General features: G+C 38.0%; 1 protein-coding gene across 2 annotated transcripts in view; it reads right to left on the bottom strand.

Moving 5' to 3' along the window:
* Positions 1-377: 377 nt before the first annotated feature.
* The window catches only part of Serpinb7 (serpin family B member 7), a 72555-nt gene continuing 53564 nt past the window's right edge, over positions 378-19368 (bottom strand). For both annotated transcript variants that reach the window (XM_087579892.1, NM_130404.2), the window contains 4 exon segments: positions 18475-18592; positions 16535-16677; positions 9275-9421; positions 378-1499 (listed from right to left, as the gene is read on the bottom strand). In XM_087579892.1, the coding sequence (XP_087436018.1) occupies positions 1101-1499; positions 9275-9421; positions 16535-16677; positions 18475-18592 (807 nt within the window). In that variant the 3' untranslated portion in view covers positions 378-1100.

Raw genomic sequence — 19368 nt, 5'->3', positions numbered from 1 at the left:
ACCTAGCCCATTGTGGGTGGTGTCATCCCCGCCTGGTAGGCCTGAGTTCTGTAAGAAAGAAAGCTGAGCAAGGGAGGGGAAGCAAGCCAGTAAGTAACATCCCTCCCTCCATGGCCTCTGCGTCAGCTCCTGCTCCTGACGTGTTTGAGTTCCAGTCCTGATTTTCTTGGTGATGAACAGCAATGTGGAAAATGTAAGCTGAATAAACCCTTTCCTCCCCAACTTGCTTCTTAGACAGGATGTTTTGTGCAGGAATAGAAACCTTAAGACAATAAGCATCATCGAACCAGATCAGTTGTATACTACAAACGCATTCTATTCCTTCTTCACCGCTTCTTTCCATGATCTAGAAAATAAAGAGCTGGTATACTCAGTCACACTGTACAGGTGTTATACATCTTTATTATGAGAAATATGAGAAACACAATCTCATAAGAATATGAAATACTTTTTTGTAAATAACTGCCAACATTTAAAAAGCACTTAATATTTGAAAATTATGTATATATTAAGTCTTACCAAGTAAGCAAAAGGCTATAAATTTGAAGGTATTAATGAAACACTTTGCTTGCTTACCAATCTTAATTCTGTATTTTGAGTCCCTGGATTATACAGTGATTGGGAAGTCAAGTGTTCTAAAGGAAATTCTAGCATCTTCTTGGTTGTCAAGAATGAGTTAGCCTTCATTTTGATTTCTGGGAAAAAATGGGCTTACTTTTTAGATCATTGAATCACGAAGCAGGAATGTCTCTGAAAACTAAGGAATTCAAATGTGAAAGTTTCCACAGGCAGCCCATGCATTCTTTCATGAGAGAATCAGAACCCATGTTTCCAGATGGGCCTTCGGAAAGAATGGAAGAGTAGAACATGGAGGGAAAGCCAATAATATAAGATGAAGGGAAGTAAATGGGAGTAAAAATGATGAGAGCAGGGATTGAGACTACCAACCAGGGAGTGAAAAAGGTTAAGTCACCAAAATAATTTGCTGACCATCAATGAACTGAAACAAATCAAAGCAAACCCATGTACTTCCAATTACAATTCTATTCACTTATGATGTTTCTTCATGCCTGTTAGTGTATGGAAAACCAAATAGAATTTCAAGGACACGAGACTTTGCCAGTGAATAAGATGATGCCATTCTTCCTAATGACAAACAGAAAGGGGCGGTCAGCTCTGAACACCGAGGATTCAGGAAGTAGCTTTTCAACGATGTTACTTTCTGTGGCAGCAGTTGCCTCAGTGCCTTCTTCTGAGACCTCTATGAGTGACTTGTGCATTAGCTTTGATACATAGAGACGACCTCCAGAGGCAATTCCAGACAGATCAGCCCTGGACTCAACAAAGATGTCTTCCAAGCCTACAGATTTCAAGTGGCTCCTCATTTCATAATCTTTCTCTATCTTGAACTGGGGGAGAAACACATTCACATACTGAGATTTCATCTTCCTGCTATTTGTCCAGTCCATTAGATTCTGGAAACTCAGCTTGCTTTCAATCTATAGAAATTTAAAAATTTGGAAACATACTGTTAGAAAAAGAATGACACAACTGCAATGACATCTGGTGTTCTGTGATGACACCCTTGTGGGTTTTTCTATAGAAGTGCATGAAATAGATCTGGAGAAAAATACAAAGAGCACATGAATGAAAGAAAAAATCAAGTATGTTTTAAACAGGTTGTTTGTTTAACTTACAAGGCTATGACAAGCTATGGTTTGTGCAATCTAAATAACATGTCCGATCTCTGTGCAGATTGGAAAAGATAAAGTAGAATAATAGATAGACAACTAGAACAAAAAGGGGTATGCACGACCATTTGGAGGGAGAAAAACGAAGGGGAAAAGGCATAATTATACTCTACTTTCTAAACTTAAAAGAAATAGCTAAAATTTATAAAAATAATTATCAAAATAATTCATTTAAAATAGAATTTGGTTCTGTGAAAGGTACTGGTTCTGTGAAAGATACTATAATAGAATATCAGTAGACATACAAAAAGAATATGGAAATGAATGATCATCAAAGGAAAACATTTAAACCAGTGCTTTCTAATCATTGTCGCATACACGTAAAGTATAAAGGTTTACCATCAGCACTCATACATGGCTGAAAAATGTCTTAGATCTAGTTTCAGGGAATCTGATACTTTTTTTTTTATTAACTTGAGTATTTCTTATTTACACTTCGAGTGTTATTCACTTTCCCGGTTTACAGGCCAACATCCCCCTAACCCATCCCCCTCCCCTTCTTCATGAGTGTTCCCCTTCCCATCCTCCCCTCATTGCTGCCCTCCCCACAACAATCACGTTCACTGGGGGTTCAGTCATAGCAGGACCCAGGGCTTCCCCTTACACTGGTGATCTTACTAGGATATTCATTGCTACCTATGAGGTCAGAGTCCAGGGTCAGTCCATGTATAGTCTTTAGGTAGTGGCTTAGTCCCTGGAAGCTCTGGTTGCTTGGCATTGAGTTCATATGGGGTCTTGAGCTCCCTAAAGCTTTCCAGTTCTTTCTTTGATTCCTTCAACGGGGGTCCTGTTCTCAGTTCAGTGATTTGCTGCTGGCATTTGCCTCTGTATTTGCTGTATTCTGGCTGTGTCTCTCAGGAAAGATCTACATCTGGCTCCTGTCAGCCTGCACTTCTTTGCTTCATCCATCTTGTCTAATTGGGTGGCTGTATTTGTATGGGCCACATGTGGGGCAGGCTCTGAATGGGTGTTCCTTCTGTCTCTGTTTTAATCTTTTGCCTCTCTATTCCCTGCCAAGGGTATTCTTGTTCCCCTTTTAAAAAAGGAGTGAAGCATTCACATTTTGATCATCCGTCTTGAGTTTCATGTGTTCTAGGCATCTAGGGTAATTCAAGCATTTGGGCTAATAGCTACTTATCAATGACTGCATACCATGTGTGTTTTTCTGGGATTGGGTTACCTCACTCAGGATGATATTTTCCAGTTCCAACCATTTGCCTATGAATTTCATAAAGTCATTGTTTTTGATAGCTGAGTAATATTCCATTGTGTAGATGTACCACATTTTCTGTATCCATTCCTCTGTTGAAGGGCATCTGGGTTCTTTCCAGCTTCTGGCTATTATAAATAAGGCTGCTATGAACATAATGGAGCACGTGTCTTTTTTATATGTTGGGGCATCTTTTGGGTATGTGCCAAAGAGAGGATAACTGGATCCTCAGGCAGTTCAATATCCAATTTTCTGAGGAACCTCCAGACTGATTTCCAGAATGGTTGTACCAGTCTGCAATCCCACCAACAATGGAGGAGTGTTCCTCTTTCTCCACATGCTCCCCAGCATTTGCTGTCACCTGAGTTTTTGATCTTAGCCATTCTCACTGGTGTGAGGTGAAATCTCAGGGTTGTTTTGATTTGCATTTCCCTTATGACTAAAGATGTTGAACATTTCTTTGGGTGTTTCTCAGCCATTCGGCATTCCTCAGCTGTGAATTCTTTGTTTAGCTCTGAACCCCATTTTTTAATAGGGTTATTTGTCTCCCTGCAGTCTAACTTCTTGAGTTCTTTGTATATTTTGGATAAAAGGCCTCTATCTGTTGTAGGATTGGTAAAGATCTTTTCCCAATCTGTTGGTGGACGTTTTGTCCTAACCACAATGTCCTTTGCCTTACTGAAGATTGCAGTTTTATGAGATCACATTTGTCGATTCTTGATCTTAGAGCATAAGCCATTGGTGTTTTGTTCAGGAAATTTTTTCCAGTGCCCATGTGTTCCAGATGCTTCCCTAGTTTTTCTTCTATTAGTTTGAGTGTATCTGGTTTGATGTGGAGGTCCTTGATCCACTTGGACTTAAGCTTTGTACAGGGTGATAAGCATGGATCGATCTGCATTCTTCTACATGTTGACCTCCAGTTGAACCAGCACCATTTGCTGAAAATGCTATCTTTTTTCCATTTGATGGTTTTGGCTCCTTTGTCAAAAATCAAGTGCCCATAGGTGTGTTCATTTTTGGGTCTTCAATTCTGTTCCATTGGTCTATCTGTCTGTCTCTGTACCAATACCATGCAGTTTTTATCACTATGGCTCTGTAATACTGCTTGAGTTCAGGGATAGTGATTCCCGCTGAAGTCCTTTTATTGTTGAGGATAGTTTTAGCTATCCTGGGTTTTTTGTTATTCTAGATGAATTTGCACATTGTTCTGTCTAACTCTTTGAAGAATTGGATTGGTATTTTGATGAGGATTGCACTGAATCTGTAGATCACTTTTGGTAAAATGGCCATTTTTACTATATTAATCCTGCCAATCCATGAGCATGGGAAATCTTTCCATCTTCTGAGGTCTTCTTCAATTTCTTTCTTCAGAGTCTTGACGTTCTTATTGTACAGATCTTTTGCTTGCTTGGTTAAAGTCACACTGAGGTACTTTATATTATTTGGATCTATTATGAAGGGTGTCATTTCCCTAATTTCTTTCTCAGCTTGTTTCTCTTTTGTGTAGAGGAAGGCTACTGATATATTTGAGTTAATTTTATACGCAGCCACTTTGCTGAAGTTGTTTATCAGCTTTAGTAGTTCTCTGGTGGAAATTTTGGGATCACTTAAATATACTATCATATCATCTTCAGATAGTGATATTTTGACTTCTTTTTTCTGATCTCTATCCCCTGACCTCCTTTTGTTGTCGGTTTGCTCTGGCTAGAACTTCAAGAACTATATTGAATAAGTAGGGAGAGAGTGGGCAGCTTTGTCTAGTCCCTGATTTTAGTGGGATTGCTTCAAGTTTCTCTCCATTTAGTTTAATGTTAGCAACTGGTTTGCTGTACATAGCTTTTACTATGTTTAGGTATGGGCCTTGAATTCCTATTCTTTCCAGGACTTTTATCATGAAGGGGTGTTGAATTTTGTAAAATGCTTTCTCAGCATCTAAAGAAATGATCATGAGTTTTTGTTGTTTCAGTTTGTTTCTATAATGGATCATGTTGATGGTTTTCCATATATTAAACCATCCCTGCATGCCTGGGATGAAGCCTACTTGATCATGTTGGATGATTGTTTTGATGTGCTCTTGGATTCGGTTTGCCAAAATTTTATTGAATTTTGGGTCGATATTCATAAAGGAAATTGGTCTGAATTTCTCTTTCTTTGTTGGGTCTTTGTGTGGTTTAGGTATAAGAGTAATTGTGGCTTCATAGAAGGAATTCGGTAGTGCTCCATCTGTTTCAATTTTGTGGAATAGTTTGGATAATATTGGTATGAGGTCTTCTATGAAGGTCTGATAGAATTCTGCACTGAACCCATCTGGACCTGGGCTCTTTTTGGTTGGGAGACCTTTAATGACTGCTTCTATTTCCTTAGGAGTTATGGGGTTGTTTAACTGGTTTATCTGTTCCTGATTTATCTTCGGTACCTGGTATCTGTCTAGGAAATTGTCCATTTCCTGCAGATTTTCAAGTTTTGTTGAATATAGGCTTTTATAGTAAGATCTGATGATTTTTTGAATTTCCTCTGAATCTGTAGTTATGTCTCCCTTTTCATTTCTGATTTTGTTAATTTGGACGCACTCTCTGTGTCCTCTCGTTAGTCTGGCTAAGGGTTTATCTATCTTGTTGATTTTCTCAAAGAACCAACTTTTGGTTCTGTTGATTCTTTCTATGGTCCTTTTTGTTTCTACTTGGTTGATTTCAGCTCTGAGTTTGATTATTTCCTGCCTTCTACTCCTCCTGGGTGTATTTGCTTCTTTTTGTTCTAGAGCTTTTAGGTGTGCTGTCAAGCTGCTGACATATGCTCTTTCCTGTTTCTTTCTGCAGGCACTCAGTGCTATGAGTTTTCCTCTTAGCACACCTTTCATTGTGTCCCATAAGTTTGGTTATGTTGGACCTTCATTTTCATTAAATTCTAGAAGTCTTTATTTCTTTCTTTATTTCTTCCTTGACCAGGATGTCGTTGAGTAGAACATTGTTCAACTTCCACGTATATGTGAGTGTTTTTCCCTTATTGTTATCGAAGACCAGTTTTAGGCCGTGGTGGTCTGATAGCACGCATGGGATTATTTCTATCTTTCTGTACCTGGTGAGGCCCGTTATTTGACCAATTGCATGGTCAATTTTGGAGAAAGTACCATGAGGAGCTGAGAAGAAGTTATATCCTTTTGCTTTAGGATAGAATGTTCTATAAATATCTGTTAACTCCATTTGGCTCATGACTTCTCTTAGTCTGTCTACGTCTCTGTTTCATTTCTGTTTGCATGATCTGTCCATTGATGAGAGTGGGGTGTTGACATCTCCTACTATTATTGTGTGAGGTGCAATGTGTGTTTTGAGCTTTAGTAAGGTTTCTTTTATGTATGTAGGTGCCCTTGTATTTGGGGCATAGATATTTAGGATTGAGAGTTCATCTTGGTGGATTTTTCCTTTGATGAATATGAAGTGTCCTTCCTTATCTTTTTTGATGACTTTTAGTTGAAAATTGATTTTATTTGATATTAGAATGGCTACTCCAGCTTGCTTCTTCCGACCATTTGCTTGGAAAGTTGTTTTCCAGCCTTTCACTCTGAGGTAGTGTCTGTCTTTGTCTCTGAGGAGTGTTTCCTGTAGGCAGCAGAATGCAGTGTCTTCTTGCGTATCCAGTTTGTTAATCTATGTCTTTTTATTGGGGAGTTGAGGCCATTGACGTTGAGAGATATTAAGGAATAGTGATTATTGCTTCCTGTTATATTCATATTTGGGTATGAGGTTATGTTTGTATGCTTTTCTTCTCTTTGTTTTGTTGCCAAGACGATTAGTTTCTTGCTTCTTCTAGGGTATAGCTTGCCTCCTTATGTTGGGCTTTACCATTTATTATCCTTTGTAGTGCTGGATTTGTAGAAAGATATTGTGTAAATTTGGTTTTGTCATGGAATATCTTGGTTTCTCCATCTATGTTAATTGAGAGTTTTGCAGGATACAGTAACCTGGGCTGGCATTTGTGTTCTCTTAGGGTCTGTATGACATCTGTCCAGAATCTTCTGGCTTTCATAGTGTCTGGCAAAAAGTCTGGTGTGATTCTGATAGGTCTGTCTTTATATGTTACTTGACTTTTTCCCCTACTGCTTTTAATATTCTTTCTTTATTTTGTGCATTTAGTGTTTTGACTATTATGTGACGGGAGGAGTTTCTTTTCTGGTCCAATCTATTTGGAGTTCTGTAGGCTTCTTGTATGCCTATGGGTATCTCTTTTTTTTAGGTTAGGGAAGTTTTCTTCTATGATTTTGTTGAAGATATTTACTGGTCCTTTGAGCTGGGAGTCTTCACTCTCTTCTATACCTATTATCCTTAGGTTTGATCTTCTCATTGAGTCTTGGATTTCCTGTATGTTTTGGACCAGTAGCTTTTTCCGCTTTACATTATGTTTGACATTTTTTTTCAATGATTTCTATGGAATCTTCTGCTCCTGAGATTCTCTCTTCTATCTCTTGTATTCTGTTGGTGAAGCATGTATCTACAGCTCCTTGTCTCTTCTTTTGGTTTTCTATATCCAGGGTTTGTTTCCATGTGTTCTTTCTTGACTGCTCCTATTTCCGTTCTTAATTCCTTCAACTGTTTGATTGTGTTTTCCTGGAATTCTTTCAGGGATTTTTGTGATTCCTCTCTGTAGGTTTCTACTTGTTTATTTATGTTTTCCTGTGTTTCTCTAAGGGAGTTCTTCATGTCTTTCTTGAAGTCCTCCAGCATCATGATCAAATATGATTTTGAAACTAGATCTTGCTTTTCTGGTGTGTTTGGATATTTCGTGTTTGCTTTGGTGGGAGAATTGGGCTCCAATGATGCCATGTAGTCTTGGTTTCTGTTGCTTGGATTCCTGTGTTTCCCTCTCCCCATCAGATTATCTCTAGTGTTACTTTGTTCTGCTATTTCTGACAGTGGCTAGACTGTCCTATAAGCCTGTGTGTCAGGGGTGCTGTAGACCTGTTTTCCTGTTTTCTTTCAGCCAGTTATGGGAACAGAGTATTCTGCTTCCAGGCGTGTAGTTTTTACTATCTACAGGTCTTCAGCTGTTCCTGTGGGCCTGTGTCCTGAGTTCACCAGGCAGGTCGCTTGGAGCAGGAAGGTTTGTCTTACCTGTGGTCCCGAGGCTCAAGTTCGCTCGTGGGGTGCTGCCTAGGAGCTCTCCGTGGGGGCAGCAACCAGGAAGATCTGCGCCGCCCTTTCCGGGAGCTTCCGTGCACCAGGGTTCCACATGGCATTTGGTGTTTTCCTCTGGAATCAGTAATGTGTGCAGAGTGCAGTCTCTTATGGTTTCCCAGGCATGTCTGCCTCTCTGAAGGTTTAGCTCTCCCTCCCACGGGATTTGGGTGCAGAGAACTGTTTATCTGGTCGGTCCCTTCATTTTCCAGAGGTGTCTCAGACGCAGGGGACCTGCTGCTGCTGTGCCCTTATCCAAGGGAACCCAGAGGCCGTATACAGTTTCCTCATGGGCCAGGGATGTGGGCAGGGGTGGGCAGTGTTTTTGGTCTCTTCCGCTTGCAGTCTCAGGAGTGCCCACCTGTCTTGGCGGTGAGGTCTCTCTCCCACGGAGTTTGGGAGCAGCCAAGGATACCTTCTTACACCAAGGATACCAGCCACACATGTGGTACACAGACATGCTATCAGGCAAAATACCCATACACAAAAAGTAAAAATTTTTAAAAAGTAATAAATGATAAATAAACCTATATGGCCTGAGATCAAGACCCTGAATCTCATCTCCAAGGAATGGAGTGACAGATCTCTCCCAGTATAATAAACCCTCTAATAGGGAAGCACAGATTCACAACTTTCTGATCTAACACTTGAAAAACAGAAGCTTACAGAGTGAAGTGAGATACATTTGAAGTGCACAACATACAATCTTGGTTGTACATCATAGCTGCTTGAAACAGTTCACAAGTAAACTTGGCTAGTTTATAATGGGAAGGATTTTTCATAACAGTTGAAATCCCATATGTAGATATATTTTAAGCTCAGATGCCTTGAAATTTTAAATAAACATTTCGTATACATTAAACTTATATTTCATAAAGGATCTGAATTAACACAGTCCAACTTAGTTCCTTTGAAATTTCTATGTATGAGTAACTAGTTCGCAGGTTATGTACAGCTTCTTATTCTGAATTTTACATTTTCTCCTTGATTCTAGCCTTCTTTAGTGACAATTTCCTTGTTATGTAACACACATGTGTATGTATGCATGTACACACACACACACACACACACACACACACAGGAAAATAAACATAACTAAGTATATTCTTCACACAATAGTCCATTGTAAGGCAACTGTAACTTACTTCGGATAGGTCATCCTCGGGCAACATGATGTACATGCTTATGCCACCATGATATTGTAGCTCAAGAATCTGCATTGGTGGCTCCTGAATGGTAGACAAATTGAACCTCCGTTCTTGATGCATCATATTAACTGCTTTTCCAGGACACTGGAAGTCAGATCACACAGAGGTATTTACAAGCCTATATCATCTTACGCATTGACCATGTACATGTAAACATGGATTTGTTTAGTAGACCTTGGAGATTTTCTGGTATGTTGCCAGTATTGGTTGTAAGATGCCTTCATCCAAACTGTAAAGGTACAGAGTTTGAGTTGGACCTGTAGTTGATACATTTTTGCTAGAAACTTCAGGTATGGTACCTCACATTTCTGTCTCCTGACCCTAATCTATATGAAAGAAATGATCTATCTTTGATGAATGATCCTGGAGTAGTAGACACTCTGTAGATTAATACAGAGTTACTAGGTGAAAGATTTTCTTGTACTTCATGCATTAGCTGAAATTATTCTATAAATAATAATAAAATAAAAATTAATCAATTTTATAAATTAAAATTTAAATTAATTTTAAAAAATTCTTTACTAAATGGCAATATATAATGCTATAGGTTTCTTCTTATATCAAAACCAAAGTATACACTAGAGCAACAAAATCATGTAATTTAGAAATGAAGTCTTAGGAAAATTAAAATTCCCATAAAGGGGTAGATTACATGTTTTTAATGTAAGAAACAATCTGATTCTTATCTTGAAGGTACCACATAAATTTAGAAATATTATACAGGTTCTTTTTCCTTTTGAAATTAAAATAGATGCACTTGTCAATAATTCTGTAATATCCCTTTTCAGGGTAAAATTTCTACATGGGAGGATAGTAAATTCTGTGGCCTTGGACCCGAAGACTCTTTCCTTCTAGTAAAATTCTTCTTTTGGGCTTCAAAAGAATATACAGAGAAGAACAAATACCAAGACCCATCAAGAGAAGTAAGAGTATGCTTGTGCCAACTGGGGACTGCTCTGGCTCAGCCACACAGTGCTATTTCTATACGGATGCAGTGAGAGAGTCACATATCTTACAAAGGTATTTCTCTAACATCTTCTTTGTTTCTTTTATTATGTGTGTTCTATTATTCCCCTCCTTTCACTACATTGTACATTAACAGCACCAACTATGAAATCAGCATTCAAGGTTGCAGCCAATGGAATAGAATTGAAGACCTGGAAATGAACCCGCAAACCTGTGGTCACTTGATCTATGACAAAGGAGCTAAAACCATCCAATGGAAAAAAGACAGCACTTTCAACAAATGGTGCTGGCTCAACTGGTGGTCAGCATATAGAAAAATGAAAATCAATCCATTCTTATCTCCTTGTACAAAGCTCAAGTCCAAGTTAATCAAGGACCACCACATAAAACCAGATACACTTAAACTAATAGAATAGAAAGTAGAAAAGAGAGAAGTGGTGGCAGGACAATGGAGGCTGATGTAAAGATCTTGCTCTGTGTATTTACAGGTTGTTATCAATGTTCTTAGGGGATGGATGGTACCCGGCTTTGTATGTTTAAGTGGGCAATTATATCTTATCAATTGGATCTAAGATTATTGTGTTGTGTGTTCTTTTATGTGATGGTTTGAGTGTAGTAAAGTGTATGGAGGCAGGAGACACTGGGCCGTCGAGGAGTTGGGATGTGTTTCTGCCAAGTTATCTAGCAGACATCTTGGGGCACCGCGGTGCTGGACCTAGTGAGGTAAAAGACACCTATACTTTTTTTTTAACTTTTTATATTTTTACAACAACAGATAGCGAACCAATGTGATGGGCAAGAGTCCACTAGTAATCCTAAGAGTTTCTAAGAGGAGGCTGGTGCCATGTTAAATCATGTGATATCTCTCAGGTGGGAATTCAAACAAAGAAACAGGGAAGCAGCCTGGACTGACAGGCTGTAGGTCCCCTACTGTGTGATAAGTAATGGCAGCTCAGAGAGTTAGAGATTAAAAGCTGCTTTTTAAAGAAAGTTGTTTAGAAAGTCTTTCAGGATACTCATATTCTTTTTAACGTGGGCTCCACGGGTATTTTGGGTTGAAATCCTAGTTAGACAAGCTACTTCTTAATTACAGGTATTATTAAAAGGTGATTAAGTTTGTTTTTAGAAAGAAGAGAGTAAGAGATTACCTGAATCAGGTGGGGATTTTCATCCGTAGTTCAGAACTTAGGGAAAAATTAGTCACTACCTCCAAGTAGAGAGTTATGATGAAATGTCTGTAACACCAAGGAGAGTGAATGCAGACATATATTATAGAAGTTATTAAGGTTAAAGAAAAATCTGTGGCTCCGGGTAGAGAGCGTAATAATATAATTTTATTATGTTATTAGATATATTTTGGGTTAAAGTTCTGAGTTTTAAGTTGTTTATTGGTATTAGAATTGACAGAGGTGTTTAAGTTTGTTTTAAGGAGAGTACAGAGATTACCCGAATCACATGGAGATTTTCATCGATGGTACAGAACTTAGGGAAAAATTAGTCACTGACTCCAAGTAGAGAATTGTGATATTTACAAGGTAGTAAGGTTAAATAAAAATCTGTGGCTCCAGGTAGAGAGCTTGACAGATTGAGATATTTTAGGCTAAAAGTCCTGGTTTGATATGTTGCTTATTGGTATTAGAACTGATAAAAGGTTTTTAGTTTGTTTTATGAATTACCCCGCTAAAGGCCATATGGCTCATGATGCCGGCTAGCGAGGGTTTGTGGTTACTTTTGATATTTACCACAACAGGAAGCTCGAATTCTCTTGAGGGCTCCACGGGAATTTTGGATTCATTTCCTGATATCAGAGAGTACAAAAGCTTATCAGGCTCATTGTTTAGCTTGCTTCCTTTTTAAAAAAATGTTTAATCTTCATAATGGGTGTGACTTTGAATTTTATGGTTATATTATTTCTCTGGGAGAGAGTACAAGATACGAGCTTTTCTGGTTACAGGAACACAGTATTTTGGGAGAAAGATTTTGTCTTTGTGTTTTCCAAAAGTGTGATTAGGCTCTGGAAACCTCACAGAGTCATACTGATCAGATTTGATAGAGGTAGACCGCCTGAAAAAATTAATTCAGGAGAATCAAACAAAAAGAGATTTTGATTCTAAACTTTTGTCTTGAGAGTTGTATTTTACAGAGTGTGCCTACTTGGATTCCTGGTCTCAAGTACTTTCAGCTCGGGCCAGTCAGGACACATCAGTTACAGCATTTGCTTCATTCTTCCTACCCCCTTACTCCCAAGGATATCTCAACACCCATGTACAGCTTGAAGAAGTTATGGAGGAGTCGTTGCCCCAATTCCATGAACTTTTGTGGGGCTAAAAGTGGTTATTCTAAAGTTGTTTTTATGAGGAATTTAAATTCGGTTGTAATTTAACAGGGAGGAATTATCTAGATTGGGTTGTACAGTCATAATCTCATTTGGTAACTAAGCTAAAATCATATCTTTGCTTTGATATAGAATTTATTTGTTAAAAGAGTTTAAAAGTACAAGGTTTAGAGTCAGTCCTTTTAATTATGTCATTACAAACTTCTGAGTTGATTATACTTGTGAGTTAAGGGCCAACTAGCAAATTCACGGCTCTGACTTTGTGAGAGTACCTTCAAGACAATATTAAGATATAAAGACAACAGTACAGATTGTCTTATATAGGTAGATGGTTTTCAAAAACGTCAGAAATCCACAAAATTTGAGATTTAAAGTTATTTATCTTTTGTTGAGACATATCTGCTCCTAACAGTTCCTCTTTGGTGGATTTAATGAAGAATTTGAACATCTCTATCTCCAGGTGAGGCAATACTTTATGGCTAGGCAGCCACTACATAAAACTGCCTGTTTCATCTGCAGACTAATACGTCCAGAAAAGGACAAATTATGCAGAATAGTTGACAGATAAACTTTGCCAAGACAGGGTGATCAGCCCTTCAAAATCTGCATTTCAAGAGTCTGTCAGTTGATTTTGGGCCAGAAGGCTGAAAATTTGTGCTCACATGTTGCTAACAGGGAACTGTGCTAGTGGAGATTTGTCTCTACAACCTCTCAGTTCTGGAAGCTGTGTTAGGCTTCCTATGTGTATAGATATTTGGTCATTCTCAGATTTCTGAGGGGGTTGAAGACTTATTATAGTCTCATAGCCTATCAGGCTATTTAACTCTGAATATACATATTTTATTGGATAGTTATCAGATAGTATACAAACTAGCCAAGGTATAATATAGATTTTAAGCCTTTCTTAAGCTGGAATGGATAGCTAAATGTTCTGTTTAACTGATATAGTGATGGACTAGGTGTTGAGTATATCATATGCTTTATAAATTGTAGAATGGTAATAATTGTACTCATTTTATGTATAGTGAAAAGGCTTTTTAACTGGACAAAAAGGGGAAATGTGGTTTACCCTGGAGTTATCTGTATTTTGATGCTAATTCCACTGCCCCAAGGACAGCTGCCTTGTCATGTAGTCAGGAATCAGGTGACTTCACCAGAAACTTCTCCCCACTGATTTTGTAAAATACAGGTGAGGGGCAGGTACAGGATAGAAGAAGGCCTGTCATTGGAAGAGAAGGAAGGATGGGTGGGAGAGACGTTTGAAGGAAGAGGAGGAGACTGGAATGGAAAGGAGGAGAGGAGAGAGAGGAGGGGCGTGGTAGCAGGATAATGGAGGCTGACGTAAAGATCTCGCTCTGTGTATTTACAGGTTATCAATGTTCTTAAGGGATGGATGGTGCCGGGGTTTGTATGTTCGAGTGGGCAATTGTATCTTATCAATTGGATCAAAAAAAAGTGGAAAAGAGCCTCAAATATATAGGCACTGGGGAATAGAACACCAGTGACTCATGCACTAAGATCAAGAATTGATAAACGGGACATGATAAAATTTCAAAGTTTGGTAAGGCAAAGGACACTGTCAATAGGACAATGGAAACCAACAGACTTTGAAAAGATCTTTATTAATCCTACATCCAATAGAGGGATAATATCTAATATATACAAAAAACTCAAGAAGTTAGACTCCAGAAAAACAAATAATCCTATTAAAAAATGGGGTGCAATGCTGAACAAAGAAATCTCAACTGAGGAATATCAAATGTCTGTGAAGCAACTAAAGAAATCTTCAACATCCTTGGTCATCAGGGAAATGCAATTCAAAACTAACCTGAGATTCCACCTCATATCAGTCAGAATGGCTAAGATCAAAAACTGAGGTGACAACAGATGCTGGCAAGGATGTGGAAAAAGGGGAACACTCCTCCATTGTTAGTGAGATTGAAAGCTGGTATAACCACTCTGGAAATCAGTCTGGTGGCTCCTCAGAAAATTGTACATAGTGCTACCTGAGGACCCAGCTATACTACTCCTGGACATATATTCATATAATAAGGACACATATTCTATCATGTTCATAGCAGCCTTATTTATAATAGCTAGAAGCTGGCAACAACCCAGATGTCCTTCAACAGAGGAATGTATACAGAAAATGTGGTACATTTACACAATGGAGTAATACCCAGCTATTCAAAACAATAACTTTATGAAATTCTTAGAAAAAGGATAGAACTAGAAAATATCCTGAGTGAGTTAACCCAGTCCCAAAAGAACACACACACACATGTTATTCACTCACTGATAAGTGGATATTAGCCCAAAAGCTCAGAATACCCAAGAAACAATTCAAGACCATTTGAAGCTCAAGAAGAACAAGTCCAAAATGCAGATGCTTCGGTCCTTCTTAGAATTGGGAATAAAATACTCATGAGAGGAGATACTGGGACAAGGAGTAGAGCAGAGACTGAAAGACCAACCAGAGACTCCCCACCTGGCGATTCATCCAAATTCAGCCACTATTGCTGATACCAAGAGGTGCTAACTGACAGGAGCCTGATATGGATGTCTCCTGCGAGGCTCTGCCACAATCTTACTGACACAGATGAGGATGCTTGCAGTTAACCACTGAACTGAGCATGGTGACTCCAATGGAGAAGTTAGAGAAAAGGCCGAAGGAGATGAAGGGATTTGCAACCCCATAGGAAGAACACCAATATCAACCAACCAGACCCCCTCAGAGCTCCCGGGGGCTAAACTACCAACCATAGAGTACACGTGGAGGGACCCATGGCTCTAGCCACATATGTAGCAGAGGATGGCATTGTCTAGCATCAATAAGAGAAGCCCTTGGTCCTGTAAAGGCTTGTTTCCCCAGTTTAGGGGAATGCCAGAGTGTTGAGGTGGAAGTGAGTGGAGCATCCTCATAGAAGCCTGGGGAAGAGGGGAAACTGGAAAAGGGGATAAGATTTGAAATATAAATACATAAAATTTCCAATAAAAGAAATAATTGTACCTAACACAGAGATGCTATTTTTAAAAAAAAAGACTTCATAGCCTACACAACTACAAAGCTATCATGAAAGGTGATGTGACCAGCAAGATGGGTTTTAAAAAGAAAGCTATGATATTTTTTAAAAGTTCCAGTAAAATCCCAATACATTCCAGGAGACAGGAATGCTGTATCCTGTGCCTTTATTAATGAAATTGAGGCAACCTATACAATGTGCATGGTGAAGAGTGGATGGAAAAAATGCAGAGCAAGTATTTGGTTCCAGACCCTGTCCATCTCAGCCACTGAAGTGCTGACAAGGCCTCTAGAATGTTTTATACTGCAAGTGCAAGACAGGACAAGTCAGAGTTGTATTCTACTATGATTTATTGTATTGACTTGTCCATATACAATTTTCAAAGTGTTTCTCTGCTCATCTTTCTTACTGACAGAGACACTTAAGTCAGGAGATTTCTCAATCAGGCTTTGATTTCACCTTGAGACTGGCCTGTAGTCTACTGAAGGCAAGCCACCAAAGGCAAGCCACTGCTGATACAGTACTTCCGTGTTTAAAATTCTTGATGTGTGACAATGTATGAATATTTCAATCTATTTTTGTAATATAAAACTAATAAAAGTAGGACTTAATTTAAATCTATTCAACAGTATTTCTCTGAAGTTAATATAATATACTGAGTGATTAAAATAAAATTTGGGTATTATTTAACTAATAATGACTTCAAGGTATGGGGCATCCAACTGCAATTAAACCTGTCCAAGACAATAATGTCACTTCTATAAAGCAAGAGAGAGATCATGCCACATTTGGCAAGACAGATGAAATTTGTGCAAACCCAAATTCTCACATAGGAATAATTAGGAGTGGATCCCTTAATACATATGTACATACCGTGGGAGACCTGAAATGGCAACTGAGGGTATCACTCTTGGTGAAGGCCGATTTCCACTTGCCTTTGAAGTAAACAGCATTCACTAGCACCATGACAGCTGATGAGCTGAGGCTGCTGTCCCCCAACACCTTCTTGATTTTGCCTTTTGAAAATAAGTTAAATGAAACAAGACTCGTCTATACTGAAACATTTTTAAATGTGCTCACAGACTGTTAATAGGTATGTTTTTTTCTTAATATCATTATTATACAAACAGTTATGATGTTGGTAACAACATTTTAGTAATAAATATGCCTGGTACTTTCTAAATCCTTAAAGGACAGTACTGGATTTAACCCTCATGAAGTCTTTACAAAATCTGTGTTTTTGTCTCCTGTTAAGGGAACTAAAGCACAGAGACATTAGATAATTGATACAGTCACTGAGCATGAGTATTCATCACTGGCTGTGGGAGCTAAAGATGTTGACCTGCTATCTCAGACTCAACTTGTAACACAACCTCATATAGCTGTGAGATGACATAATAAAGATGTGAGGTTACCATGATGGAAAAATCAAGCCTCACAGAAGGCACTCAAGCAAAGCCTGGGAAATTGTGTTTCCAGAAAAAAAAAATAAACTCATGTGTCACCAAAAATGACTTATAAATATACTGAAAGAAAATGGCCACACGAACACCAAATGAGATGGAGCAGTTTGAGAAGTTTCTTCTAACATAATAAATTTACAGAAGTCTAAATTTTGGTTGTGGTAAAGACCATACAAGAGAAGTGAAACCTGAGGCAGTCCCCTGCTCACATAACTGTTTACAGAAAAGTGTCAGGTGATCCAAAAAATAACCATGAGATTTCAGAAGTATGATTTTCAGAACAATGAAACCCTGACAGCCAAAGCAGGATTCATCATCCAACAGTAGAGAAGTGCTGGTGGGTGGACGTCCCCAGAACACTGCCAAGGCAGTACACAAGTCCTCAGAAGTCACAACTATGTGAACAATTGAAAAAACTAAGTGTTTCCCAGAAATAATCAATTAATATTAATAATTAATCAATTGGTGATCAGTGAAAGTGATAAGATCAACATTTGTCTTAAGATTGTCTTAAGATTGAGCCATCTTACTAGACTAATAAACCTATATATCCATTTATGACTTAGTTTTAAATACAAAATTAGACTCAGTGAAGTGTAAGAGATAAAAATATATTATTAAAAGTAAAAATAAATGCAAATACCACTAAAGAAACAGAAGGCCATGGCAACATGATTCCTATCTGGGAATAAGTTCTCAAAGCTTCGTCATGGCACTGGCCAAATCACACTAAAATTGTGCAACTCCAAGTAGAATTTAATTCCATTCCATTAAAAAGACTAATTCCTCCAAATTCACATTAATGAGACTTTTGTTAGTTACATTATTTATTCTTAAAGCTTAAACTATATCCATGAAAGCTTCAAATTGGAGGAGGAATCAAATATGCTTAACTATTTATTGCTTTATATAATGCCACTTAGTTTTCCAAAACCAACTTATGTCATTTCTTTTGATTCATTAAAATGTGCATATTATATTTGAGACTTGTAATGGGGAGTAAGCCAAGGCACAGTAATGATATAATGATAAATGAGCAAAGAAAGTGGAGAAATTGTGTTCTTATTTCCAGGAGAATGTGTGTTCTGCTAACTGGAGTATAAGTCACATGGTTCATATTTATGAGGTGAAGCAAAACTCACATACATTAATAATATTCACAGTTCAAATCAGAAAAAAGTATTTTTAGAATACTGAAATCAATTAAATAGTGTAAAACAACAGCAATCATCACTTTGGATTAGGAGAGGCTATTTTTATATGCATAAAATTTCCCATGTTTCAAGTAGCCTGATTTCAACATTTATATATAACTGACAAATATTGTAAAATATAAAGTATTTTACTTGCCATGTGTTTCATTTTCAATCCATTTATTAATTTTAAATCTGGTTTCTTGTATATCATTTGTAAAGTCAACTCTTTCCACTTTAGCATTGTATAAGTTTTCAGCACACTCCATATAGCTCTGCAAATAAGAATATAGATTTTATATTAATAAATAGCACTGACCAAGTACAAAAGAAATGTGAAGTTGATTCTTGTTCCACTGCCACCAAAAAAGTGAAAACATGAGCAGAGCTATAAAAACAGGCTGGTAATGAAGGTAATATTGAACATCAATTTTACTTTTTTTGAATTGTTTTGGGGGGTGATGGTTAAAGTTCACTGCCTCAGCATGTCTTTCACATCGTAAATATTCCAGTATCCTCATCTACCCTTCTAGCTTAAAGGCTTTCAAGGTTACTTATCATACATAATATCAAACCTCAAACTCTGAGCGTAGCCTAAAAGGCTTTGCACCTTATTTCCTCTTTTCTAGTTATCTCTGTATAATAGGTGCTTTGGTCACACAAGATTCCTTATTCTTCCTCTAGAGATTCATCCATGAGTCCCTCCTTACTGTGAACCTTTGAGCAACACTCCTTCCACTCCAATGTTCCTCATTGTCAGCAAGTGTCCTACTTGTTTCCAAGCATTACTTACTGTGTCTAACTCTCCGAAACCATAAGCATGCCCCCAATGAAATGTTTTCTTTTATTATACTTTCCTTGGTCATTGTATCTCTTCAAAGCAATAGAACATTGATTAAGACAGAAAATGGTACCAGGAATGGGGTATTGCTCTGACAGTCCTGACAATGCTGCTTATTGGCCAAGCATGGACTTTGGAATGTGTAATTAGAAAATCAGTTGAATATTTTAAAAGGGTCTTAATGGGCCATACTAATAGAGGCATGGAAGA

This window comes from Rattus norvegicus, chromosome 13, assembly GCF_021556685.1.
Source record: "Rattus norvegicus strain SHRSP/BbbUtx chromosome 13, alternate assembly SHRSP_T2T, whole genome shotgun sequence".
NCBI lineage: Eukaryota > Metazoa > Chordata > Mammalia > Rodentia > Muridae > Rattus > Rattus norvegicus.
Note: the sequence above shows the minus strand (reverse complement) of the source record. Positions and strands in the feature narration are given on the sequence as shown.